Source organism: Sus scrofa, chromosome 13, assembly GCF_054392235.1.
Source record: "Sus scrofa isolate SSC_HxYL_T2T_F1_AM1 chromosome 13, Sscrofa_HxYL_maternal_Yorkshire_Landrace_v2.0, whole genome shotgun sequence".
Classification (NCBI taxonomy): domain Eukaryota; kingdom Metazoa; phylum Chordata; class Mammalia; order Artiodactyla; family Suidae; genus Sus; species Sus scrofa.
In genome coordinates this window covers 35,749,891-35,777,310 of record NC_139395.1, presented here as the reverse complement: position 1 = coordinate 35,777,310, position 27,420 = coordinate 35,749,891, and the positions used below count along the sequence as shown (strand labels likewise).

General features: G+C 40.2%; 1 protein-coding gene across 50 annotated transcripts in view; it reads right to left on the bottom strand.

The window, feature by feature from the left end:
* ARPP21 (cAMP regulated phosphoprotein 21) overlaps positions 1-27,420 on the bottom strand; it is a 154,477-nt gene that overhangs the window by 54,426 nt on the left and 72,631 nt on the right. For 10 of the 50 annotated variants that reach the window (XM_084987638.1, XM_084987659.1, XM_084987680.1 and 7 more), the window contains 7 exons: positions 25,143-25,180; positions 23,118-23,177; positions 18,534-18,766; positions 10,306-10,539; positions 3,236-3,414; positions 1,898-1,993; positions 696-956 (listed from right to left, as the gene is read on the bottom strand). In XM_084987638.1, coding sequence (XP_084843764.1) covers positions 696-956; positions 1,898-1,993; positions 3,236-3,414; positions 10,306-10,539; positions 18,534-18,766; positions 23,118-23,177; positions 25,143-25,180 — 1,101 coding nt within the window. Of the gene's footprint in view, positions 1-695; positions 957-1,897; positions 1,994-3,235; positions 3,415-10,305; positions 10,540-18,533; positions 18,767-23,113; positions 23,178-25,142; positions 25,181-27,420 lie in introns of all 50 variants that reach the window. The other 40 variants (XM_084987641.1, XM_084987665.1, XM_084987640.1 and 37 more) reach the window with 10 other exon arrangements.

Genomic DNA, 27,420 nt, shown 5'->3' with positions numbered 1-27,420 from the left:
GCATTTTACATCTTGACAGTAATCACTTGCAATATTCTGCAAGGGATACCCAGGAGAGCCCCAGAGATGTTTGGTGGTGAAGGGTAACACATAATCAGTCTTTGAGAAGACAGTAAAAATCAGTGATCTGTGGTGTCTTACATGCTCAAGTCAATTAAATATGATTAATGGCTACCTGTGAGCACACATAGGAGCTTGGCTGCCCCCAGGGAGGGGAGGACAGTGGACGGGGCTTAGCTTCCTCCTTTATATTCATAGAGGAGCCCCAGATTAGCTACAGAAAATGCTTATCAACGGATAAGAAAGGAAACAGCACATTTCCAGAGCAGCAGCAAGAAGGCTGGAAGGCCCCAGGCCTTCCCTTTCCTTCCCCGAGGCTTCCCCTCCCTGGGCAATCACCCCAGTGAATCAGGCATCACGTGGGAGGGGATGCTTTCCCATGGCCTCTGCACCAGCAGCCTGGAAAATGGGACTTTGTCCTGGTGCCAGGGACACTTGGGTCCTCTTCATTAAACTTACTTTCTGACCCTCAGGACTTGGCACAACTAATGAACAGGACAGACCAGGTCCTGTAGGCTGGGGATATCAGTATGAAACAGAAGGGCAACATGGGCTGACCTGGTGATATTCTACATGGAAACAGAGATGCACCCAAACCAGGTCTCGGTCACAGGTCTGAGAAAAAGCACCTTTACCTGTGCAGCTGGAGGCTGTTGCACAAATCCCTGTGGCGAGGGAGGGGGCTGGAGGACTTGCTGGGAGATGGGAGGTCCGGAGCCTGAGAAGCCCCCCGTTGGGAGCTGCTGGCCTGTGGAGGTGATGACATAGCTTGGCTGTTGGGTGGGCTGTGGCAGGAGGGACGGCGGGTAGACGGGACCAGCTGGGGGCTCAGCAGTCTCCCCTGAGGACTGCCGGCTCAGGTTCATCTGGCCGAACTGTGTGGCCACATCCTCTCTCTGCAAAAAGCCACAGAAAGAAACCGGGACATCAGCAAGAAGGGCTAAAGAAAGGGAGTGGCACACAGAGGTAGACACACGACACGAAGCTTGTCCTTGTTGGAGAAGGAGGGAGGACAATTTGGAAAAGATCAAAAAAGGAATTCTTTGACCAGAACGAGAGAACGTAACAAGAGAAAACACATTTTAATCATCCAAGGATCAGAGATGGTAAACAGCTTGACTCACATCTCCCTCTTTCCATGGAAACAAATTATTATTTTCTTTACTATGGGCTTGGGGTCTTTAGGATGGCACTGAGACCAGGAGAGGATGGCACTAAGACCAGGAGAATCAGGCGTTGTATCCTGAAGGGTCATCTGGTCTACCAGCAGTAACCAGAGGACCTGCCTTTTAGAGGAGACAGAAGCACTTGTATTGCCTGTGGCTGCTGCAAAAATGTAGCTAGGACTGGTATCATAAGCAGACTGGGAGGGATTTCATTTGTATGTTAAGGGATATTTATTCACTGGCCTGGCTTGAAGCTGAGGGACAATGCTCACTCTTGCTGTCTAAAAGGACATCTTTATCAGGAGCACAGGGTGATGTTGGTTACCATCTGGACATTGACTTTAAGACATTTCCCAAAGCCTCACACCAAGTTCACGCATCTCTCTGTTCCTGACTTCTTACTCTGAGGACTTTCAATTCCTGCTTAGTTCATCAGCTCTTTAAAAATGTACCAGATTACAGAAGTGCTGAACACGGGACGGATGACAGGAAGGAAACCATCATTTTGGAGGTGGGTTGCAATGTTCTGGGATAAGACATTCACACACCACCTCCCCCGTCACCATCAGCCCAGAGCCCCCACCCACCATCAGCCTGCCCTGCACCAGAAAGTAGTAAAACCCGTGAATCTGCTCTCCCAGGAGAAGAGTCACCCACTCATGATATAGTACCATGGGGAACTGCGGCGTCGGAGACACTGGCAGGAGATGCTGGGTAGGGAAAGGGACAGCTGGATATTGCACTGACTGGGAGGAAGCTTGCAGCCCCTGGACAGACGAGAGGAGAGAAAAAGCTAATCAGGTGACAGGGAAGCACTGGGCTTGAAATCCCATCTGAAGGCGATTGATCACATCTGAAGCATACCACCATCCCTCACAGGCCCTCCTGGTTCAATGCATTCTGGAGAGGAGAACCAGCCACCAACTGGAAGTCAAGGCAGGCAACCCGTGCCAGCCATCCTTGAAGGAGACTGCTGCCATGATATGACATATGTGTGTGATACTTCTGAAAACTGTAAAGCACTATAGAATTTAAAGAATCTTTCACTTAATTTTTTAAAAAAGGAAATTACTGTAATATTTCTTATGTTGTTGTGGTTGCTCAGATTCCATGGGTCTAAAAATATTATCCAGTCCTACTGCATAGCACAGAGAAATCTATTCAATACACTGTGATGGCCCCTATGAGGAAAGAATCTGAAAAAGAATAGATCTATTTTTCTTTCTTTCTTTCTCTTTCTTTCTCTTCCTTCCTTCCTTCCTTTTCTTTCTATTTATCTGTCTCTCTATACCTGAATCACTTGGTCGTGTGCTTGAAATTAACACACTAAGTCAGCCGTATTCCAACAAAATTTATTAAAGAAATAAATAAATGGAGGTATGGAATTTAAAAAATGCTGTCTAAGTACTAAATAATAAGGAAAAACAAAACCATAATGAGGTTTTATCCCAGCAATCTGCCTGGAACACTTCAGATTTCTGTGGATATTTCCACATGTTGCCCTAGAAAAGGAGGGAAGCTCTATATCTCTCTCTAAGGGGCAAATAAACAGCCAGGCCACCTTGGAATGAGGTGGTTTCTGTTCTTCACATTGATAAAGCATTTAATACTCTTTGCAGACATGAGCACTGGCCTACATTGGGAATGGGTGAGCAAGGTGATCCAGCGGCCTGGATGGGACGAGTTCATTCCCCAAGACAGGCTCCTTGACACAGAAAGGCAGCATCTAGATCTAAGACAACACTTGCCATGCATTTTCCCTGGTACCATGCCTCACTCTGCACATTGCTAGATGGGGCACTCATCTCTAGCTAAATTTAAGGATCCAGATGAAGTCCTATCAACCCGTAACCCAGGACTCTAGGCTGCCAGGTTTTATTTATGGAGTTGAGGGGATGAGGGCGGCGCCTACGGAAAATATCCCCTCTTTTGGATGCACCACATCTCTGAGGCTGGCAAAGCCTTTGTCTCTGAACATCTGCTCTCCCAGGCCTCCCACCAACTCGTACCTGAGTGACCAGTGGGCCTGCCATCTGCGGCTGGGGTGGCTGGACCTGCTGCTGCGGTGGGGAGGGCTGCTGCTGGGGCTGCTGCTGGGACTGCCCCACCATCGTGCTTCGCAGAGGCTGCTGGCTGGCAGGGGGGTTGTATATGGCGGGGCTTCCATCTGGATTCACAAAGGGCTGGCCTGAAACGGAATCATACCTTGGTCAAGGTAAACTTCCCAAGCTCTCCTTTGGCAGAAAGAACTACTCAGATAGATATTCAAAAAGGCACCAAAAGTATAAGGGGCAGGGTAATGGAAATCCAGGACACCAGAACTTTTGCCAGCATGAAGTCTTGACTGTTTATGACCCATTCGGTTAAGCTGGATAACAATGTAAGCCCAGAGCAACTTAAGAAGCTGCAAATAAATCCACCACCTCCAGGGCAATTTGCCAAATGCATCTGTGTACAGTGGCACCCAGTGGAGGAGGCCTGTGGAGAAGCAATCTCCACCAAGCCCTGTGTTTTGCTGCCCTGTATCTCGAGCCATCAGGAGATAGCTTAGACTGAGAGATGAGGGCTGCTTCCCATTCACAACTCCAGTGACATTCAGTTACTCATTATTTACCAATACTTTTGTTTTGCTTCCACTGACCTTGCCACCAACTCAGAATTATCATCAGTTCACAAATACATACATACCAGCATATCCCACATCCATTTAGCCACTTTTCTAAATAGACACAAGTGGGAATACAAGGAGGAGGGGGGCATTGAGATTTTAAAAGAAATGCCTAATAAACCCATCATAGAATCCTCTTGTTATGGCAAAGTAAATATACATTATTTTGCCTCTTGAAATAATGGCCTGGTTCCCTGTTATTGTTCCCATTATTCGAGGAATATTTTATGGTTTACAAAATAATATCACTGGACCTCACTGAGTGAGGAGCTGAAAGGAGGAAGAAGAGCAGCAAATGAAAGAAAAGCAAAGATGAGGGAAAAAAAAGGTAAGGGAGAAAAGAAATGGGTGTCCAACATGGCAGGCACAGTGCAAAGTACCACACAGCCATGGTCTTCTCTTTCAAGAGCACCAGAGATGTGCAACCTTAGTCCATTTTAGACACAAGGCAATGAGGGCTCAGAGAGACCAAGCAACTTATTCAGAAATACACAAAGTAGTGAGATAATCAGGAAAAAATCCCTGGTCCATTCACCTCCCATCACACCAAAAAACTTAGTGAATCATCCAAGTGTGCTTAATGAATATAAGGCACAACGTGGTACCACGAAAAAAATCCACTCATAACCGAAAGTGATTAATCGACACACAAGAAGTTAAGAGAAGTGGGGGTCATATTTCAAGGTGGAATCACACCCAGGACTGGTAGCTAAAGAAGACTTAGAATATGGAGGAAGAGATGGACAAAATGCTTACAGGTAAGGAAAGACAATGAACTTGTTTCCAGTTCAATTAGGAACTGACATGAAAGCTTAGCATACCCCAAATTTTCAGCCCCCTGGCCCCCAAATATATATACATATGTGTGTGTGTATATGTATATATGTATGTATATGATGTGTGTGTATATATGCAACAGGAAACCTTACATGCTGCATATTCATGAACATACCTTCCAGAACCACAGGAATTCTAACAACAATTTCATTACCAATCACAGCATGCTGTGATGGAAAAGCAAATGTGCTGGAATTTTATTCACAGAACAATGACTAAATTCAGAGAGGATTTTTTTTTAAATGCTCTTTATAGGCACTTGTTATTCCCCTCACTGTTATTTAATTTTAGCTACATTTTTTGTTTTGGCCATGCCCAGAGCACGTGGAAGCTCCTGGGGCAAGGACTGAACCCACACCACAGTAGTGACTTAAGCCGCTAAAGTGACAACAGAGGATCCTTAACTTACTGTGCCATAAGAGAACTCCAATCTTATCTACATTTCCTTTTTTCAAATTATTGTTCTTTTTTCAAAAATAACTCTTCTAAATTTAAAATGGGCAACCCATTTTCCTGCAAAACCCAGCAATTTAGGAAAGAATGAAAAAATATAGCTCAGATTACAAAAACCTACTAGCCCATTTAGTGTTCTAATCCTTAGTTCTCTCCTCCTTTTCTTATGTCTTAAAAGGTAAGAGGAAAATTTTAGGTACTTAACATTAAAAAAAAATTATCACAGCAACTTCAAACGAAATCACTTCAAAGTCAGCCTTACTCTGTATACGCACATGCAAGCCACACACAGAGATGGAAAACAAAAACAAACAGAACTTTACTATTTCCATGACTTTTGATTTACCTCAGTGAGAACTAAGGAAGTGTGAAAAACTGACCATAGGGTGAAACATAACTGCAAAATATTCACATGTCCTTTTTTGCTAAATTTTAGATCCTCTGTTTAAAATCGTATTCATGTACTGTGGATCAGAAGAAAGAAGTATTTCTAAATAAGTGCACGGGAAGTACTAAGAATTCACTGGTGTTGAGAGAGATGGGAATTTCTCCTAGAAAGAGAAGACAGTATAAAAGCTCGATTTTATGCTCACTAAAGCAAGGTGGAGATAACCAAGGAAAACAAAAGAAAGTCAGGAGGATGCCAGGGAAGAGAACAAAAACAATTTCTTAAGGGGACCTGTTTCCTAGTCAAGCAAAGATCGCCTCTCTGTGTTCTACTCTGTCTACCAATCTAGGTACAATTAGGACTGAATACAGGCAATTTGTTTGAATAATGGTGGCTGAAAACCAAAGAAGAAGGACCTGCTAGCCCTAGGATGATTCCTCTTAGCAGAGGTTTTCAGGTCAGAACTGCAGAAGTGTGCCCAGTAGGCCCTGGCATGGGTGTCAGCAGGTAAAGAGACTACAATGACAGAGGAAAGCTAGGGTGCTGGAAGCTGAGCCTGGGCAGCAAAAAGGATTGAATGCAGAGCATCCTCTGTTCTCAAATGCATGACATTAGTTGAAAAAAATCTCCACTACTCACATCAACATGTGTAATGTTCAGCAGATATTATGTTACTAATATATAATGACTAAGCCCCTGCATGGCAACTAGGACTGTTATCCACTCTAGGCACAAAAAAACACAAACAGAAAACTCAGTATAACCCCTCATCACAAAGAGTTTATAAATATGCTGGTAACCAGGAGATGAACCCAAGGGCAGTTCACAGAAGCAAAGCAGTTATATGCTTTTTGTTTCCAACACCAATGCACTGCTACCAACACCAATGCACTGCTACCATGTACCCAGAAGGGTATTTATTTTTTAAAAAAAGGGAGGAGAGGAGAAAAATATTTTCCTTTCCTAATTCTTAGAAGGTGAGCAATCAAATGATAAGGGAGCTGAGGATTATGGGTAAGCACAGATTAATTCATGACTTGGAAAGATATGTTTATAGACAGTACACAAAAACCTCATAGTGCATTTAAGCAAAAGATGGAAGCAGTTTGGATAAATCGATTCTAGAAGTCTTGTGAAAAACAAAAAAGTATAGTGTGATGGAAGCCCACCAGGAGCATTTGAAAGAGATCAGACCTAAAAGGATTCTCAAAGTCAGATCCCTGTAGATGATGTGTTCTTGAATCTCATGCTCCTGAACTGGTGCCATATGAAGGTAAAGCAAACAACATACATGGGCATGAATAAGACCCAAAAGGGATGCCAATGCCTCTTGCCATTTTGGGGTATCACTGAGTTGAATGAAAACAGCCAAAAATGAGATTTTAGCTAAAAATTTCCAAAAGGAAGCTGAGCCCAAGACAGCTGAAGGATGATCAAACTCAAGAGTCAAACCCAGGCTTGCCTGGGAAGGATGAACATGTGGGGTCCTGGGTTACCTTTAAGAACTCTGACTCCCTCATCAAGATGCCCGCAAAGCAAAGAACAGAACAGCCAACAGAGGACATAGGTTTTGAGTCAGAAATGGACCAAATAGGAGCTGTGTCTAAAATGAGACTAAAGAAAAAACTGTTGTACCTGGGGAACCAGAAGGATATAAGTATGTGGGTTGGTTTGAGTTGCCAAATAGTTGGTACTTAGTAAGAGGCAGTATCTGTTGTGCTGACAAAGGCAGTTTCATTTTTGCTTCATTTAGAAGACAAATGACTGGCAGGCACCTTAGTATTTCAAATCATTGCTTGTCTTATTCCTGTTTAAGGCAGACATTTTATCAATCGTCATTTTACATTAGTCACATTCTCAAATATGTGACATTGGATGAAAAACTGCTCTATTTACCACATTAACATATACATGGAGTAGTAGATATTATCTCAATAACATGTAATCATTGAGGGCCTGTGCCTGGTACAGTGCCTAAGGCTACTCCGTGACCCACTCTAGGGATGAGTGCATGTGCTGGTAACAAGGAAATGAATCCAAGGACAACTTACACAAGAAATAAATAGCCGTATGTTCTGAGTTTCCAATACCAACGCTTTCCCACCATGTATTAGCAAAAGGGTTTTTAGGAAGTGGTGAGAGGTATTGATTCTAGGAGTGCACAGCAAAGCCAGAGAAAGATGAGTTCCAGCCCAAAGGAGGCAAATTTCCAGTTTCAATAGTAGAGGTATATACGAGATTAGATAACTGGATAGAGAGACACGTACACACATTCACCACAGGTACACACCTATATACGATACATGAATATGTATATAAACAGCCATATATGCACATATTTTTAATTTATAAAAATAAACACATTCTGGAAAAGGATAAACATCATGAGTCACCTGACATCCTGCAGCTCAAGCATGGTATAGAATATTGTAATAATTTTCCTCTTGGTCTAGGGATATTTTCATGTCTAGTGTTTATCAGATCAGAGATGTGTGTACAGAATGCTGTTCAACAATGATTAGATCCTTTTCTTTAGGATCCTTTTGAACAGGAGATATTTTGATAACAGTTCTAAATTACTCATTCCAATGAATAAAAATTGGGACCTGGCTCCAGGAAGCACTTTCTTTACTTTTCTGTAAATGAGATTATAGAAGATAATATACACATGAATATGTACACTATCATTACACATCATATTCCTGCACTGTACCCTAAAAAATACTCTGTTGAGCTTTTTTGAAACACTCTGCAATTTTGCTTAAAACATACCACTCAAAACTCTCGTCCACAAACTCTCTACCTCAATGAAAAGTGAAAGAATTCAAGCCAGTCGAGTCAAATCATACTTTGATTCATGCCCAGAGTGATTCTGGTTTTCTTTTAATTTCCTTTATAGTACTTACGATGATCCAAATAAAATAAATGTAATCTAATATTCTCTTTAGAAGTATCTAATCTGAAAGCTTTCAAATGGTTTTCAATAAAATGACTATGCTTTCTTTCCCCCAAGCTTACGGCATTTTCAAAATGTCTCAATCAAACACCATGCCTTGAGAATGTGCCATATGTTTGCATGAAAGTGTGGCAATTATTCAAGTAACTACTTTACTATCATTCTCATGCTTCTCTGAATTTCCTAATTACTAGTAGTGCTGGATATGTGGTAAGATTGAGCCAGATCACTTTTATGAGATTCTCATTCAGTTTTGCATTTTTAAGTTTAGATCATCAAAGAAATACTGTGGAATAATCTAAACCAAACCTCAGATGTATTTAAAGAAAATTCCATTTTTTTTTTTTCAATCAATTGCAAAGGTTTTTAGAGAAGTGACTAGTCAATATAAAAACTTTTGGGGAGTTCCCGTCGTGGCACAGTGGAAATGAATCCTACTTGGAACCATGAGGTTGAGGGTTTGATCCCTGGCCTTGCTCAATGGGTTAAGGATTCTGCGTTGCAGTGAGCTGTGATGTAGGTCACAGATGCAGCTCGGATCCTGCGTTGCTGTGGCTGTGGCATAGGCCAGCAGCTGTAGCTCTGATTAGATCCCCTAGCCTGGGAAACTCCAAAAAAAACCCTTCTAACCCAGGATTTCCTAGCCAAAATGGGCTCAATTGGGCTCAATAATCTGGTGTCAACAGCTGTTCTGTGCATTGCAAGCTGTTTAATAGCATCTCTTAGATGCCAGTAGCATCCCCTCCTCCCTAGGTCATCAAAATATCTGCAGATACTCTCAAATGGCCTTGGAGGTGTGGGAAAAATTGCCTCTGGTTGAGAAGATTCCCCCATGAAGCAGTGTCCATCACTCTATTTGCCCCATGCTCTAGGTCCTTTGAAATCAGTGTGAAAGTTAACTGACCACTAGATAAATGAAAAAAAAAATAAGATACTAGAGAAGATGTAACAACTATTATGTATAAAATAAACTGCAAGGATATACTGTATTAACACAGGAAATATAACCAATATTTTATAATGACTATAAATGGCATACAACCTTAAAAATTGTGAATAGCTATATTATATACCTATAACTTACTAACATTGGACAATTACACTTCAGTAAAAAAAAAACAAGTTAAAAAAACAATGGTCATTTATCATGGAAGAAACCATAATCATGAAGTTATCAACATTCCAAACGCCACCCAAACCAGCTTAATTCTAAAATCCTCACAAGACATAAGAATTTGCTCTCTGTAATCTCTGCCACTGCTCTTCCTCATTTACCAGTGGGAGTGGAGTGGAATTCTAAGGTGGGAAGACAATTTCTATAGTTAAGAACCTGCTATGTGCTCCAACTGGTATGTCAAGTTCCAGAAATATCAGATGCAAAAACACTTCTGACATAACAGCAAGCTCACCATGGATTTAGTCTGAGAAACATAACTTTTCTATTATTATATCCCAGTTCATCACTCTATAGTTTCTGATCTTAGTTCCTGGGAATTACATGAAAGACACAACGGTCAGGGAAGAGATGATAGAGAAAAAAGTGGATATTTCTGGGAAGTATCTGTATTTAGATTTACATACCAATATTGATATTGATATAGAAATACAGATTCTAACTCTCCATAGATCTGCTTTTCCTAAATCAAGACCATATACACTAGTCCATGCCCCACATTCTCTGGCTAAGGAATTTTCAGAACACTTGCTAGCAAATTTATAAGCTCCAACATAAGAACAAACCTCTGATCTCATGTCTCAGCAGAGGTAATAAACTCACCTGTATGTGGATTAAGAAGGATGCTTCCGGGTGGGATGCCTGTTGCAGCTTCAAGTGGAAGGAGGATGTAGCTGGTGCTGCTGGGAGCGACCTGGCCCCCCATCCCATTCTCTGAGTAGCTCACACAGCCTGGAGAACCAGCGGCCACACCTGAGACCAGGGGTGTGGTCTGGAGAGGTGGGTGGGGGCGAGACAGCGATCCTGAGGAGCCTGCACTGCTGGAGGACTCGGAACCTACCAGGGAGACAAAGATCAACAGATCAATCCACGTGGAGAAAAGGAGAGAAACCACTGCTTACTGTAAATAATCCACAATTAAAGAATGCAGGGCGAGCCCCACGGAATGAGATTAACTAACATCCCTTCCACATTTTATTGAAATATTTGCTGCATATTTTTCAGATGTGTCAAATTCCTAGGAAAAGAGAGGTTAAGAATGAATACTCTTTCTGGTTTCTCATATGCCACCGGGATGAAGAACTGGGAAGTGGTACTATAAAGCTCAGAACTCGATGTGTGAAAACTGTCTCCCTGAGGAATTAAGGCTTTGGAAATGTCTCACTGAGCTGGAGTTAACAAAACAATAAAATGAGGAGGAGCCCTATGACCATGCAGATGATTCTAAAGTACTGGTTCTCCAATATCCATAAAGCTGAATCTTGAAGGTTCTGGTCAGAAATAATCTTTTCCCTCATATGTAAGAAGCACAGGCTCTTTCCTATTGAAAGTGCTTAAGATCTGCATGGTATTACACATATTCACAGAAGTCTAGTTAACATGACCAACAGGTGAACCAAAAAGATCTTGGCCTTCAGGATGGTGACTGCACATCCTTCCGATGACACAGATGAGTAGAATCACAGGGAGATGTGTGGACCATGAATTTCTCAAATATGCAGGTAAGTGGATCAGTGTGTAGAAGCCCCCAAGGTGCAGTCTAGCTTATCATCTTCCTTTCCTCCCAATGTGGACAACAAAAGCACCTGCTATATTGCATGTCCATTAGGTACCAGCCAACTTCACTGCAACCAGAGCCAAGGAGCTCCAGCACCTTTGCCCATGGCTGTTCTGGGCCCTGAATATTAACCAGAGCATCAGAGAGAAAAGGCACCAGGCACCTGTACCTGTGAGGTCAAACTAACGTATGGATTAGGTAATAACTTAGATTGCCAGAACTGGAGTATAAGAAATTTTAAAAGTCATTAGCCTACACGATTGATTTCTATCATTAAAATGCATTATTTGGTGTCATTAAAGGCTAACATATATAAGGAATAGTTAAGATCGCCTTTTTTTCTTTTTTTTGGCTGCACCAGTGTCATGTGGAAGTGTAGAAGTTCCCAGGAGGCTAGGGATTGAATCTGAGCCACAGCAGTGACAATGCTGAATCCTTAATCGCTATGCCACCAGGGAACTCCAAGATTGTTTTGAAGATTCTGAAACATGCCTTTAAGTGAAACTAGAGATCTTTTTTTTTTTTTAATTTTTATTATTATTATTATTATTTTGTATTTAGGGCTGCACCTGTAACATATGGAGGTTCCCAGACTAGGGGTCCAATCAGAGCTATAGATGCCAGCCTACACCATAGCCACATCAGATCCAAGCTGTGTCTGTAACCTACACCACAGCTCTCCATGACTTCGGATCCTTAACATATTGAGTGAGGCCAGGGATCAAACCCATGGCTTCATGGCTCCTAGTTGGATTCGTCTCTGCTGCACCATGATGGGAACACCTAAAACTAGAGATCTTTTGAATTGAAAGGAATGCAGCCTATGACTGCAGAGAAGAGGGGCCACTGGAGAGTGTGGTGATTTTTGAGAAGAAGGACTGATATTTACTGAACACTCAGTATGTGTGAGCATGTGGATAAACATTGTAATTAGAAATATTATGACTGCCTACACAGATAGGGAAATTGAAGCATTGAGAAGGTAGATAATTCAAGCCAACTCATATAGACAGTGGCAGAGTTGGATGTGACCTAGACACACTGATCTACATTTAACAATGATCCAACACTGCCCCCTGAAAGCACACATGTGCATGTACTGCCACTAGTGTGCTCAGGTGGGGATGTCTCTGCTTTTTCCATGACTTGATTAATAGCAATGATAAAGTTTCAGGTTAATTCAGGATGCTCCATTAAACTCATGCTGATGGGATTCTAAATAATGCATGAAGATAAAAGTACAAGACCTAAAAGGAAATTTGGAAATGCTAAGAGTAGCTTGGAGACCACATGGCTGACACGTCTGACCCTGACGGAAAACTGTGAAAACTGTAGTGTCTGGATTTGTGCACATGATTTGATGCTAGAGTCTAAGTTTGACACTAAGCAGAAGCAACAACAACAGCGATAACAGTAATAATATAACACTTCCTGCCCCCTGACATTGAAGGATATACCCATGTTCAGGCCGAGGAGTTAGACACAATAAAGAGTTGGGGCCCGTAAGGCATTTAGCACCAGCCTGGGTGTGTGTATTGGTAAAGGAGATTGATACGCCTCAATAAATTCCAAAAGATGTCTTCATTTTGGCTTTTGGAAGATGGCCATTCATCATGATTGGCAATATCACTTCCTTCCATTGGCTGAGGAAAAGCAGTGGCCTCAACAAGAACAAGAAGGAGACAAGGCAAAGATGATGTAAATGACTTGATTCTACAGGTTAAAAGAAGGGAAGAAGTAAAGGTACATTTGGCTTAGACTCTCCACACTTGCAAAGATGGAGACAGCCAGATCTCCTTGAAGGAATGGTTCAGCCTGCTTTAGTAACCTGCCTTTCTGGCTGGTGGATAACCATCTCTGACCACCTTCTAAACATCAATCACCTAGAATCAGGTAAAGCAATATTCTTTGCATAGCCAGCATTACTGAAATTCTTGATCAAAAATGGATGCCCACAATGGTGATAAAAGGCACAGCATTAGAAGTGTTTACAGATTTTTTAAAAAATTAATGAATAACTTAACTACTTTGGGAGTTAAAGTGCTTTTGGTTTCCTTTTTTTTCAGGAACTTGATAGCCGTGGCAAATATTTTAAACAGTATGTCTATGTGAAAAGCTTGTCATCTATATGAATTATTGAATCTACTATTCACAGTGACTTATTTTGCTGGCTGAGAGCTGATCCTGGAAGACATTTAGTAAATTGCCCAAGTGCAGTTGGCATGTGGTGGAGTCTGAGTTCAAATCCAGGCAATACAACTCCACAGACCAGGCTCAAAGTCTGCAGGTCATCTGCTTCCCCTAAAATCATTCCAGCAAGAACCAAGTGGGACAAGGGTCCCCCAACCAGGCCTATGCCAAGATCTAGGAGATACTGCAAAAAAGTTCAAAGCTACTCACAACAGGATGCTCAGAAATTGAAGCAGGATCCTGAGCTGGGGGGAAGCTGGGGGGCGATGTAGAAAGAAGACATCAGGGTGGCTGGGAGACAGCCTCAGGTGAACCCTCAGGAGGGAGACAGGAAAAAGGAAAAGGAAAAAAACAGAGAAAGACTGGAAAAGAGATGGTAAGGCAAAAGCAAAATGGAGATCCAGGAAGGGGACAGGCAGAAGGAAAAGGACAGGGGCCGATGCCCCAGGGGGATGGAAGGAGCATTCACCCCCAGGGAGGAGCAACTCCAGTTTTGGTTCTAGTTCTGCTACAACTAGTTGTAGTCTCTTCAGAAGTGACTTTTGTAGACTTCAAAGATTGTAAGCCACCAGACTAAAGGATGAGTAGAGGTGAGGATGAGATGGCCTTCAAGTTCCCCTCAGCTTGACTGTACTCTAGATGGGTTTCTTCCTGATTCTGGGCCCTTTACCTCCCTTTTCTTACAGCATTTCTGCCCCTTTAAGGTGCAAATCTTCTCCCACTCTCTTACCACTTTTGCAACTCTGGAAGGCCTTGGGAGCCATTCCTTTGAACCATAATCATCCAAAAAAAAAAAAAAAAAAAAAAAAAATGGTGTGGAGTTCTTTTACGGCTCAGCAAGTTAAGGATTCAGAGTTGTCACTGCAGTGGCTTGGGTCACTGCTGTGGCATGAGTTGGATCCCTGACCTGGGAACTTCTGCATGCCTCAGGCATGGCCAAAAAAAAAGAAAAGACGAAAAAGAAAAAGTAGTACCTTTCTCTGCCAGTCTCTGTGGGAGGGTAGGGCTCGGACTTTAGCAAACACAGGTGGTTTAATTAAATTGACCAATCCCCTCTGTAAGGTCTCCAGCACTTTTGTTTAGATAACTCACAGATTTTTCTGCCTTTCTTTCAGCGAGGTTGATTTTAGTTTCTCTCCCGCCTTGAAACAGGAGGGAGGGGGCAGGGCGCAACTTTTAAAAGAAAGATAAAGCCCTTGAGGACAAAACAAAAGCTGGTTAGAACTGATTAGGCACAAGATAGTGGAAGATTTGACCTCCAGTGGACTTTGAACATCATTGTATGCATGTATTGTAATACTTTAAGTAAGTGACTCACCCACAGGCACTAAGACAGTTCCGAGGCTGACCGTAAAAAGCCAAAAAGTGAAAATCCCCTGGAATTCCCACCCTTTCTGGGGAAATAGTTGGGATAATCCTCCCACTCGTTAGCCTATGAAATTACCCAGCCCACAAAACTCACCGGCTCCTATTTCAGGACTGTTCTGGCCTTCCGAGATGGCTCACACTCTACCTGTGTAGTGTGTCTCGCTCTAAATATATACACTTCTTACCAGCACTTCACCTCTTGTGGAATTCCTTCTGTGCTGAGATTTAAAGAACCTGAGCTTCATTAAGTCCTGAGACCAGGTGTGCAGTTTCAATGAAAAAGACTGCGGGTTTAAGCCCCATTCTAGGTTTTTGCTGGGCTCAAGTCCCAGCCTGTGAGTTCAACTCCCAATCTGAGTTTTGGCTGGGTTTGAGTCCCAGTCCAGGTTCAAGACCCAGTCTGAGCTGTGCAGTTTCACTATTGCAATGGTCTTTACCTCTGCTGTGTTAATTACAGGTAAAATCTTCTTTACCCATTGAACACATCAGATGCAACTTTTACAGGGACACTGAACCTTAAGAATTTCTTCCCAAAATTCAGGAAAATGTTTCCAGAGCCAAGGGTCAGAGTTTGGCAGAATAATCTAAAGCTTCTGAAATTACAAGGATGGCAGGAATACCCAGAATGCATTAGTGTAGTGATGAAAAGGAAGAGGAAGTGAGGAGTTCCCATTGTGGCTCAGCGGTAACAAACCTGATTAGTATCCATGAAGATGCGGGTTCAATCCCTGGCCTTGCTCAGTGGATTAAGGACCTGGCATTGCCATGAGCTATGGCGTAGGGCATAGCTGTTGCTCAGATCCTGTGTTGCTGTGGCTGTGGTGTACAGCGACAGCTGTAGCTCTGATTTGACCTGTAGCCTGGGAACCTCCATACACCACAGGTGTGGCTCAACCCCCCCTCCCCCAAAAAAAGCAAAAAAAGAAGAAAAAAAAAAAAAAGAAGAAAAAGAGGAAGTTGTAGAAAGATGAGGTGTCTTGCACTGACTCCAGAAACACTCCAGGTTATAGATTAGGAAGGTGACAACAATAAGAATGTCCTTGTATCAAGAAAACAAGATGCCAGGCCATGTAAATTTGTGAAAACAAAGCAGAAGGTTATATGACTTCACCAGAGGAGCTGTTTCTCAAGCTTGGTCTGCAGACAAGCAATCTGTGCTTGAAGAAATCCTTCCTATGATTCTAATGCAGCTGAAGTTGAGAAACTTTGCTCTGGACATCAAGAGGGAAGGATGATAGTAAAACAACATGGTGTGCCAGTGTGGAAAGAAACAGATGTCACACTCTTACTTCTCAACTACATGTTCAGTACCAAGAAACAGCTGAAGGTGCAGCACAAGCACCATTCAAGTCCTCTTCTCAATGCTGATGTGATGACATCACCTGTCACAGGCCTGCACTGGACCCCTGGTAGGTGACCACCGCTGTGCTTGGTGCAGAGGGTACAATAAGAGAAGGACAGCCCAGATCACAAAAGGATGTGCCCTGTACATTTCAACTTCAATAACATGCTTTTTCCAAAATGTAGGAAAACATGTTTCCCACCTGGAAAGAGTCTCATCATTATCTGTTTGAAGTTAGAACCTATGTAATTAGAAGAAGAGTCAGTGAAATGTCACAACTCCAGACTTAGTTTCTAAAAGGTCAAATAAAGTTTGCCATTCCACTGTGAACAATAAAGTAAAAAATTGGAAACTTATGTGGTTCTGAAGCTCCATGACAGCAAAACTGACAGCTTTGCTTCATAAAACCATCTTGGGAAATTGTAAGTTTGTTTTGACATCTTATCTTGATCTCCTTTAATTTTTTTTCTTGCCATTCCTGTACCTTGACAAGCTTTCAAATGGAGACACTTAGATGAAAAGAAAAAAAAAAAATGTTTGAAGCACTTACAATTTCTAATCGTTCTTCAAAGAACATGGCATTTTAGCATTCTTGAAGTGTTTTAAATGTTTCCAAAGAGCTTTTCTTTGGAAATGATTGGTGGTTGGTGCATGGAGAAGGATGATTAATTTAAAAATCTTAAGAGCTCTTTGGGTGTGCTGGAATTTTTAAGTGCACCATTTAAGGTACTTGCTTTCTGCATTTGAAGGAGATTTAAAACTATTTAACCTTTCTTAGTTTGCAAGAGCTCAAGTATACCACAGTGGATTTTCTTGACTTCAGTTGCTGCAATAGTGGGATATAAGTGCAATTAATTAGAGGAAGAAATCAAGAATTCACCAACTGGTGAATAAAAATGACAGAAAGTATCATGAGCCCAAGCTAAATCTTTCTTTCCAAGAATCTATCTATCTATATGTATATTAGTGGCTGTAACTAAATGCTATTAATTTTCTGCCTATGTAGGAAAACACAAGGTAATTTCTTAGGAAGCACTTGTCAACAACATAATTATGTTGAACCATTAGCATAATGAGCCGAGATTTCACTGAGTCTTCTCTAGCACTAGTGAGAAGCTTGCTTGAGAAAGAATTCAAAGGTGGACAGCCTGTTTAACCCCTGGTTGGTGCTGCCCATTCACCATTCCCCTCCGGGCCTTCCTTCCCACTCACTGCACATCCAGGCTATGAATGCACCAGCAAGCTATCATGATGCCCAGGCACATCTCTGGACCACAAATCTCAACCTCTACACTGGCTGAGAGTCAGGGCTCCTGAACTTCTGGGGCAAAACCCAAACCAAACAAAAACAATTATATACTAACATCACAAACCTAAGGTTGTGGAGTTCCTGGAATTTCCTCCAGTGTTTTAATTGTGACTATTTGAAAATCACTGGAAAATAATGATGAGAGATCTTGGGGGACAGAAGTGCTAGGAATGGCAGACCAAGAGGGGTATTTTGCAGACACAGGAATCCCATGGTATTGATGCTTCCATCAACATAAAGTTGTTTCAAGTTAATTGTTCTCCTAGGTTTCTTATCATCATGCATCTCCTGAAGACCATGAAAAACTTGAACCACCTAACTCAAAAGACCACTATTAACTTGGGGAAAAAAACAGGGGGAAAAAAGATGCATGGGCCTAGCCACTTGGAAATTCAAAACTTTTCTGAGGCTTCCTTTCCTTATTTGCAAAGCAGAGATGAAAACATTAAATAGAAATAACAAAAATGAGCAAGAACTAGGGCTGACCGAAGGCTTTTAGCTTCCCAGGCATAATTGGAATTGCTTTGTGCATATTAATTCTTAGTCTTCCCAATAACCTTGCAAACAGGTACTATTATTAGTTCTATTTCTCAGAGGAGGAAACAAATAGGTTATATAACTTGCTCTGGATTATACTGAGTATATCAAAGCAAGATCTGAAACTATTAATATTATAATTACCTGACAATGTGGTTTTAAGGAATAAATCATAGTATTAGATTAAAAAGAGCTAACCTTTGTTAAATAGTTGCCTTCTGCAAGTGCCTTGACAATTAATATAAATGATCAAACTGAAACTAAAACTAGTCAACCAAGAGGAATTAGAGTAACATTCTATTATTATCTACACTTTATAGATAAGGAAACTGAAGATGGGAAGGATTCATAATTGGATGCAGGCACACAGCTAGCAAGAGGCAGTATTGATATTTAACGCCTTCTGATTTTCTAGCTATCTCAGGAACTAATAGCACTCAGATCATCCTCTTTAGTCCATGGAAGTCAGAGAGAGTGGGGACAGAATCCAGAAGCCATTACAGGACATAAACCCACTCAGTACTAACTACCTGCTTTGGACAGCTTTCCGGCACTCCTGGTGCTGGATGTACTGTCACCCCTGGTCAGCACCGTGATGCCCCCAAAACTCGCCGTCTTGGTCATGGCAGGCTTGAGATTGCGGTTGGAGCTGTCGGAATCTGTGCTGCTCCAGGCCCTTTGGTGGTCGGACCACTTCAGTTCATTCTCGGAGCTGCTCTGCCGACTTCCGGATGTTCTCCCCGAGCTGTCTCTATTGCCCCTGGACCACGGCCATCAGAAAGATACACAGGACAGTGTTAGATCCCACGAGCAGGATGCACAGAGAGCAGGACCTTTCTTGTAAGAGTCATCTACACCAGACCCTTCCTGTCATCCCTTCCCCTTAGACCTGTCACTTCACAAACAACACCACAGACACGTCATTGATGTACTGACAGGTAACACACCACATGTAACACTCATGTTACACACAGAAAAACCAAACCCAGAAATGTCACATGACCCCTCTGCCAGTGAAGGAGTAATAATAAGAAGAATTTAATATAAAATATAATTGTTCCCTTCTCTCGTGGAGAGGGGTGAGGGGAATACATTCTCCCAACCCAAATCAACAATGAATCAATGTTGGAAAGGAGTTACGACATTGGATGCTGAATGATCCGAAAGGCAGCTACATCAAAGAAGAGTTTTGTCTTTCCCTTTAGCAGTAAGTAACTGGACCATGGGAAAATACACACAGTTCCTAAGAAGCCATTAACTAATGTAGTTCCTAATTTTATGAGATTATATACCTGAATTCATTAATGCTTTGGCAGATAGCACAGAAATCACAGAAATTCCTCTGTTAATCTATGGTGAGAATTTTGCCCAATGAGTTTAACCTTCATGGGCAGAGGAAAGAACCCTTTGATCCCTTTCACACAGAAAAACCTGTGATAACAACAGGGTAAACACTACACTGACATGAAACTTGTCAAGGAGATCAATGGAAATAACAAAATAGGTCCATAGGTGAAATGACACATTTATTCAAAATTCAAATAGAAAGAGACTACATTCATTTCGAAGAAATCCAATAGTCAAAAAAAAAAAGTGAATTTTTGAAGACTCTAGAGTATTGCTAAGCAGTGTGCAAAACTGTATGTATTTTATAGAGTTGATGAAATTTGCATTTTCATTGGTTTCCAATTGCTTGGAGAGTAACTTAGTTAATATTTTCAAGGTCTTTTCTGCAGTTGGAAATAATGGATCATCAAAATCTTCTAAGATTCTCATGGATTATAATCAGTAAAGGGGACAAAAATCATGGGCAATAGATATAATTCCTAATTTCACATCACTGTGCAATGTGACATAAATATTGATCCAAACCTCACAGATGTGAACAGGAGCTTTATTAATAAATATTATCCTAAACCATTATGGGCTGTTGAGATGTTAGAGGTATGCATATCTGATTAAAACACTTACCAACCAAAGTGTACAGATGGAATACCAAAAGTTTTAGGTTTTGCTTCAATTTTACTTCCCAAACTTTTTCTTTTAGGTCATAAAAATTTAAGAAAGTAAATGGGTCCAAGAGATAATAAAAATGAAATAGCTAAACTGTGATAAAGACTTTGGAAAGTGAGGGGAGGAAATCCAGCAGAAAACCCACAAAACAAAAAAGCACTCAGTGGTGGCTATTCTCCTTCAGTGTTTTCTTACAAACATTCTCTGGGTTCAGGACCTTGGGGATGGCTGGTTTTAGAAAAAAGGACTGTTGGAAAAAAAGACTACTTTGTGAATAAGAATTAGACACTCATCAATGGCCAGGTGGTTTTAGGTCTTAAATGCCTATGAAAAGAAGTCCGGGCGGAGAAAAACCAGGCCTTTTAAGGGTGTGATGCTCTATTCCTGATTGTTTCCCTTTCAACCTTTCAATTTACAAATTTAACTTCATTCATTTTTTTCTTTTTTTCTTTTTTGGCTGCACCCACAGCATGCTGAAGTTCCCAGGCCAGGGATCGAACCCATGCCACAGCAGTTACCCAAGCCACCCAGTGACAATGCTGGATCCTTAACGTGCTGAGCCACCAGGGAACTCCTCAACTTCCTTCTTTTCTCATACAATTCTAATTAATTTGACCCACCCTTGACAAAGCCTGACTAAAATATTATTTAGCAACTGTGAATGTACCAGGGATGTGACAATAATCTCACTTGCAACCAATGTACAATATTTATTATAAGAAAAGACGTGGTATAGTCCTAAGCCTTAGCATATAGGATGCATCAGAAGGAAACTCTCCATATGGGGGTGATCATCCCTAATTCTGCTTCAATTATCCTCTCCCTATCAACTCTGTACCTCCGTGGGTGGGGGGGAAATTTAGACTTCCTGTAAATGTCAGTGTGGTTGAGACTATTTATGCAAGTGGGTATCCACCATTATCCCTAGTTGTTTGTTAATATGCTGTGGTTGGCACCCTTCATCCTGGCAGAGCTGTTTCTATAACACTGCGTAGTTCCTCTACACTCATGCCATATCTGCTATCCAATAAGGCAGCCTAAGGTTTCCTTAACAACTTTCACCTTGACTCCACCGGCTCGAGTAATCAAACCAAGTCAAGATTAGTGCATATTAAAAAATGAAATGTTAAGCTGTTGCTTTAGAGAGTTAGCATTAGTGAGATTCAAAATGATGGATCGAATTTATGATCTCTAGATACTGGCAGTGAAATCATATCTTTAGTGCTCTGTCAATCATTTACATTAACACCGGCAAGGTCAGGTCCAGAAGAGAGTTTCATATCTATTTGGGTGTGGAATCATTGGTATCATAGAAAAACAAGGCCACAAGGTGCTTTACCATCCCTCTTAAACCCAGTCCTGGTCCCTGTCTACTAGAAACCAGGAAGACAATGATAATGAGATACCTGATCATCAAGGGGAATTGGCCCTCGGGTATGGAACTAGAATTTGACCACAGAGTAGTCATAAAGTATATACACTGTTTCTGTGATTAACATAACTGATAACTTGTAGCTTCCTTCAGGTCTGAACATTTTTTTTTTAAAACCAAGTTTAGTCATGTATGATATACACTTTGAATTGATCAGTGTATGGATGGCTTTGTGCTAAGTCATATTCCTGAGTTTCTGTGCTTATTGATTTTGGTGGGTTATAGCATCCATATCTGGGATGGTTGATCTCAGCAGAAGGTAGCTCTGGCTAGGGACCAGATTTGGGGCTATATGAAACTAATTGGCCTCTAAAGGTCAAGAGCCCACATTTTATTTATAATGGTCTAAACAAAACAAGTCATAGTATGTGAGTGCATGCATGTTGGTAAATTCTAGTTTTCCTCTGGGCTTTTAAAGAGGAAAAATGCAAGGTTATTTTTTTAATCTTCAAGTGTGAAAATAAGTTGTCTGCTACAAGAAGGAGGTGTGAAATATGTAGTTCACCCTATAAGAATAAAATAATTTAAAAAAATAGATCCTGATTTTTTGTTTCTGCCAGGTGTAAAGAGAAGAAATTATTCTAACTTTTCTGATGATGAGATCAAAAGTTCAGATGTGCGGCAAAAGCATATGTTCTAAGTATAGACTCCATTTATTTTTTTGGGGGGTATTTTCTTTCTTATAAGTGGTCAAGAAGTTCTGTTGGTTTGTTTTGCCTTTCCTGCAACAGAGATGAATCCTAACATTCATGAAGGTACTAGCATATTAAATATATGTACTGGGTATTCAATCTACATACATATATATAATACATATAAAATATATATAGCACTGTGTATACATTGCCCTATAATGGATGCTAGAGAAACATTTAATAAAGTAATAAGATTAGGAAAACATTTTTTTTTTTTTTGGCCATGCCCACAGCATGTGGAAGTTCCTGGGCCATGGATCTAACCTGTACCACAGCAGTAACCAGAGACGCTGCAGTAACAGTGCAAAATCCTTAACCTGCTATGCCGCAAGGGAAATCCAAAAAAAAAAATTATTAAAAAAAAGTAATGTTTACATGACACTATCTTAGTATAAAACTCTGTGGATAGATAGATAGATAGATAGATAGATATGATCTATTCCCCTTATCCCACCCAGATCTTGATTTAAGTTGTTCATTATGATTGGAAACAATCCCTTACCTTTCTTTAGTAATACAATCAATGCTTGAAAAAAATATTGTTTGAAATATTATGATGGACAGTGGTGACTAAAAATCAACTACTCAGAGTTATCACTGATTTGTTTTCCAGAACTGTGAATGTATATCCAGTTGCAACTTATTAGAAACAACTTTAACTCAGTGTAATTCACCAAACTTGATTTGGGAATGAGAAATAAGTGTGCTGCCAAAGCTATCTCTGGAGAAAAAAAGAAATAATCAGAGGACTAATTCTAAAGGACTGTAGACCAAACAGTGGTTTCCAAGTACCATGTATCACAAGATCTAATACAACTTTAACACTAGTTCTGTTAACAAGCTCTACAAAGAAATAACCAAACATAGTTTATTCCATAAACAGAGATATTTTACACTAATACACTTATATTTAACATTGATTCTGCCACATAATCTGAAAACACAGTTTTAAAAAAGTAAGCCATACCAACCGAAAGAGCTGTCTTTTCTTATAGGTCTCACTGCATATGTTACTGTCTTCCAAGAGCCTACTGGAAATGAAAAACATGATTTTTACGATATAAAATCTAAGGGTACTAAATGCCCTATGTTAAATGGATGTGTACTACACTGTAGCACACCTGTTTTGCAAATCAACCCCATACACTACAGTTTATTTGCAGCATGCTGAGTTTTTCCCTAATAAATTAATGGCAGCCTGATTTTTCCCTACCTGAGAATTAAGGCATTAATGCTAGATAAGGGAGAAGGAAGGGAAGAAGAAACAGGGAATGGAAGAGGAGAGGAGAATAAAAGAAACTACTAATTACAGAAATAGGTTGCAATTTTTTTCTTTGTATAATATTAAAATTATTCTTCAGTTTGGGGGCATGGTGAAATATAGCATTCCCCAGGCAGGCATTTAAGAAATATATGTATTTTTTGTAGGGAATCTACTCAGAGTTTTGCTTTTGGGGACCATTAAGACTGCTTCATATATGCCATGCATATTTGCGACCAATTATCGTACCAAGGAATAAAATCCAATCTGAATATTAGGGACACAAGTGCATTTGCAAGTCTACTTATACAAAACACAAGTAAATGAATAAGATTAGGGAGTGAGTAGGGGAAATGACTGGCTCAAAGGCTGAGGAATTAGGTGTCTTACAAATGGAATTCTATAACACTGAATGTTTTTGGTAAGGATATAGAATTTTAGAATGCTTCAGAATCTTCCCCAAGATGTTAAAACTCATGGATTATTAATTTTACTGTAAAGAAGGAATATTTAACTGTATCTGTATGGATGTTTTGTTTTGGCCACACCCATGGCATGTGATAGTTCCTGGGCCAGGATTGAACCTGTGCCACAGCAGTGACAACACTGAATCCTTAACTGCTAGGCCACCAGAGAATCCTTGTATGGATTTTTGAGGTTGCTTCTGAATGCCCTGTAAAGTCTTGTTCACTACTCTCATCCCTTCTTCTATGAGAGGTTATTCAATGGAGGGTAGTTACTTGAAGATTTCGAACTGCTAATGTGAATGATGGCATGTTTAAACCAGTCTCTCTAATGCCCAGTATGACTTGTCTGTATGTACTGGAATTTAATCAAATAGCCTCCATTTTAACAGATTTTATAGCCATACCCATTAAGCCAACACCTGAGATAAAATTAACCACCACTTTTTAAATGGGTACCACATTTCTAATCCACGCTGCCCATTGGGATGTATCTTAAATGTGATCAGTACAGCTAATGTGGGATGTATCTTAAATGTGATCAGTACCTTAATTCCCCTTGAAAATCTGCAATTAAATCAATGGAGCATTTTAATATCTATATCAGCTTAGAACTATTGTTAAAAGGTACATGTTTAATTTGAAAAATTTTGCTCGTATACTTAAGACTGTGTAAAATGGTTTTAACCCATTTATTTCACAGAAACTACCTCCCCTACTAACAACCAGCCACACACACTGGCAAATCTAGGTCGGTTTAGATAAATTTTGCAAGTTAGACGTTTTATGAAAAATGATAGATTATTTAGAATGAGAAATTTAAAACATTATTATTCAAGTTATTATCTGTACTAACTACAAATAATTATGGGCTAATAATACCAAACACACAGGTACTTTTAGCAGCCTATTCAATAAGCCAATGAAACTGCAAGTTCCTGTCTCAACATTTATTCTTTTTAATGCCTGGTGAGGTAAAAGGATTACACTTTTGAAGGACCAGAAGTAGAGGCTTCAAATAGAGAAAATGTTGAAACTTACATTTGGAAGTAATTGAGAGGAATTTTCTCCCAAATAAGTAGGTTTTAGACATGCTAAATAACATATATGTGTGCATATATATGTGTGTACACATAGATATATGTATTTATTTATACATATATTCAAGCACACACTCATATATGGGATATATGCATATATCTATGAATATACAGGACACACATGACAGACTTTGTTTCTCTAAAGACATGAAAAAGCATATTTCATTTTACCTGTTTTCCACAAAAAGGCTTTCCTGGGAGCAAACTGACTGAAAAATAAAAAAAGGCATCGTATCAGATGTTCTGGATATGCTGAGGGAGCCCAAATCCTTGCCTGATTTTAAAACTACTTTTCCCCTCCAAGAGGAAAAGAATGAAAAATATGTACCATTTTTTAGAAAAAAAAAATGGAAGTAAAAAAGGAAAAACAAAGGTTAGAGTTAGAAGTATAAACCATTCTCATGCAGTGCTTTTCCATCATGGTATCTTCAGGTTTCAAACAGATTTAGCCCGTTCAGCACCAAGGTTAGAGGAAGAGAGATGTGAATGAAACTGCTGGAAACCTGTGAGCATCAGATCTCTAGCTAGAGGTTTCCTCCCAGGCTGCAGAGATGCAGCCTTCAGCAGGAGCCAAAAGGACAAGTTTGGAGTGTGCAAACTTGGCATGATCCACCTGAGAATGGAGAGCTGTAAAGTCACAATCCTGAAATTATTACCTGGCAACAACAAACCCTGAGAACATAAACAGATTACCTGCAAAACTCTCTAAATTGAAGAGATGCCATTAAGCAATCTTGAGGGGCAGGGAGTGGGGTGTAGAAAACAAGTAAGAACAAAATGAAGCTAAATGGGAAAGAATATCAAGCTCCATATAATATACCTTATTTTTCACACACAAAAAAACCCAGTGACCTACTTTCTAGCTTCCAATCCCTAGCATGCATTTCTCTGCTATCTCGTGTTTAATATAAAACATAGGGAAGATATAATTCCATTATCACTACATGCTGGAGAAAGGCTGATCAAATTAAACTTTAACAAACAGAAGAAGAGAAGTCTACACAAAATATGGTACAACAGTCCTAAAATATGACTGTGTTTAAGAATGAACATAAAACCGTTTTCAAAGTACTAAGATTTTAAACATAAATATAGACACAATATTATATGTGTGGATTTTCTAAATGATAAATAAATAAGGCACCTGCTAAAGGGATAAATAGTAACTTAGCATGTTCATTTTAAGGTAAACTAAAACTAAAGAAATAATAATGACTTTTCAATATCGAAATTTTGAATTAAAAATGCTGCTAACATAACCACTGCTCAGAGAGCCCAGCAGGATATTGGGTTCTGTCTACATTTCACTGGAAAAATCACTTCCTTCCTTGAAGCCAAAGGGCTAGATTTGGGCATAATATTTTCCTCAGTGGTCTGGGCATTCTTTTTTTTTTTTTTTTTTTTTTTGGCTGCAGCCATGGCATGTGGAAGTTCCTGGGCCAGGGACTGAATCTGTGCCATAGCAGTGACAATGTCGGATCCTTAACCATCTGAGCCACATGGGAACTCCTGGAACCATTTCTGTTTTAACCTCTATGCATTTAATATAAGTCCTGACAATTGAATGTGCAAAAATTTTACTTAAACAAAGGCAAAAAACAGCCAATTAAGAAACATGTTTTCCAGAAAAATATGTTGTTTTTATTTGACATTTAATTTTATACAGGGATACAAAGGCAAATGATGTGCCACTGACATTCCTGAGTCTCACTTTAAAGTAAAGTAGATATCCTATTGTCTTTATTTCCTTTAGTTTGGTTTCCCTACGGGTTTTAGTCATGTTGTATATGAAAGAAAGTGAGATTACGTCAGCTAAGCCCCTATGATGAATTTAGCACTTTGCATTTGTCAGCTCTTGAGGTTGGAAAGACGTCAATTCTGTTTAGCATGTTTGGTTGGCTACTGCATCACTGAGACTTAACTACTTCTTTGAAGGAATTGATCAAAAACAGGCTGACCTCTTCAGACTCCTTAATCTCGTAGCATTTGGGGGAAAGTTAAGCAGCCCAAACCCTTTGAATTAAAAAATAAGCCACCTGCAAGGTCAAGACGACATTCCCAAAAACACATCTCAAGAGCATCTTTCTGATTTCTGTGGAAAGGCCCTAAAAAAATCATCGCATCATTCATCCACCTCATTTTCATAAATAAGAGACAGTCATGAACTATGACTCAGTAACTGATGAAAATATATGTATATATTTTTAAAAAGTAGGATTAATAACTTGCAAATTTTAATAGCAGAGAAGGTAAAATTGTCATAGTAATTAAGCCCAGCATTCAGAGCTGTCAAGTAGATGCACTCTCAGATATAAAGAGCCTTAAAAAAAAAAAAAAAAAAGAAACATTTTTGCCTAATGGGTTAGAAAATTCTCTTCCTCATGCCACCCCTGATCCAGGGGGCATCTCATGGCCCCTCATCAGTTCTCCCTGAAGAAGAATCCCAATA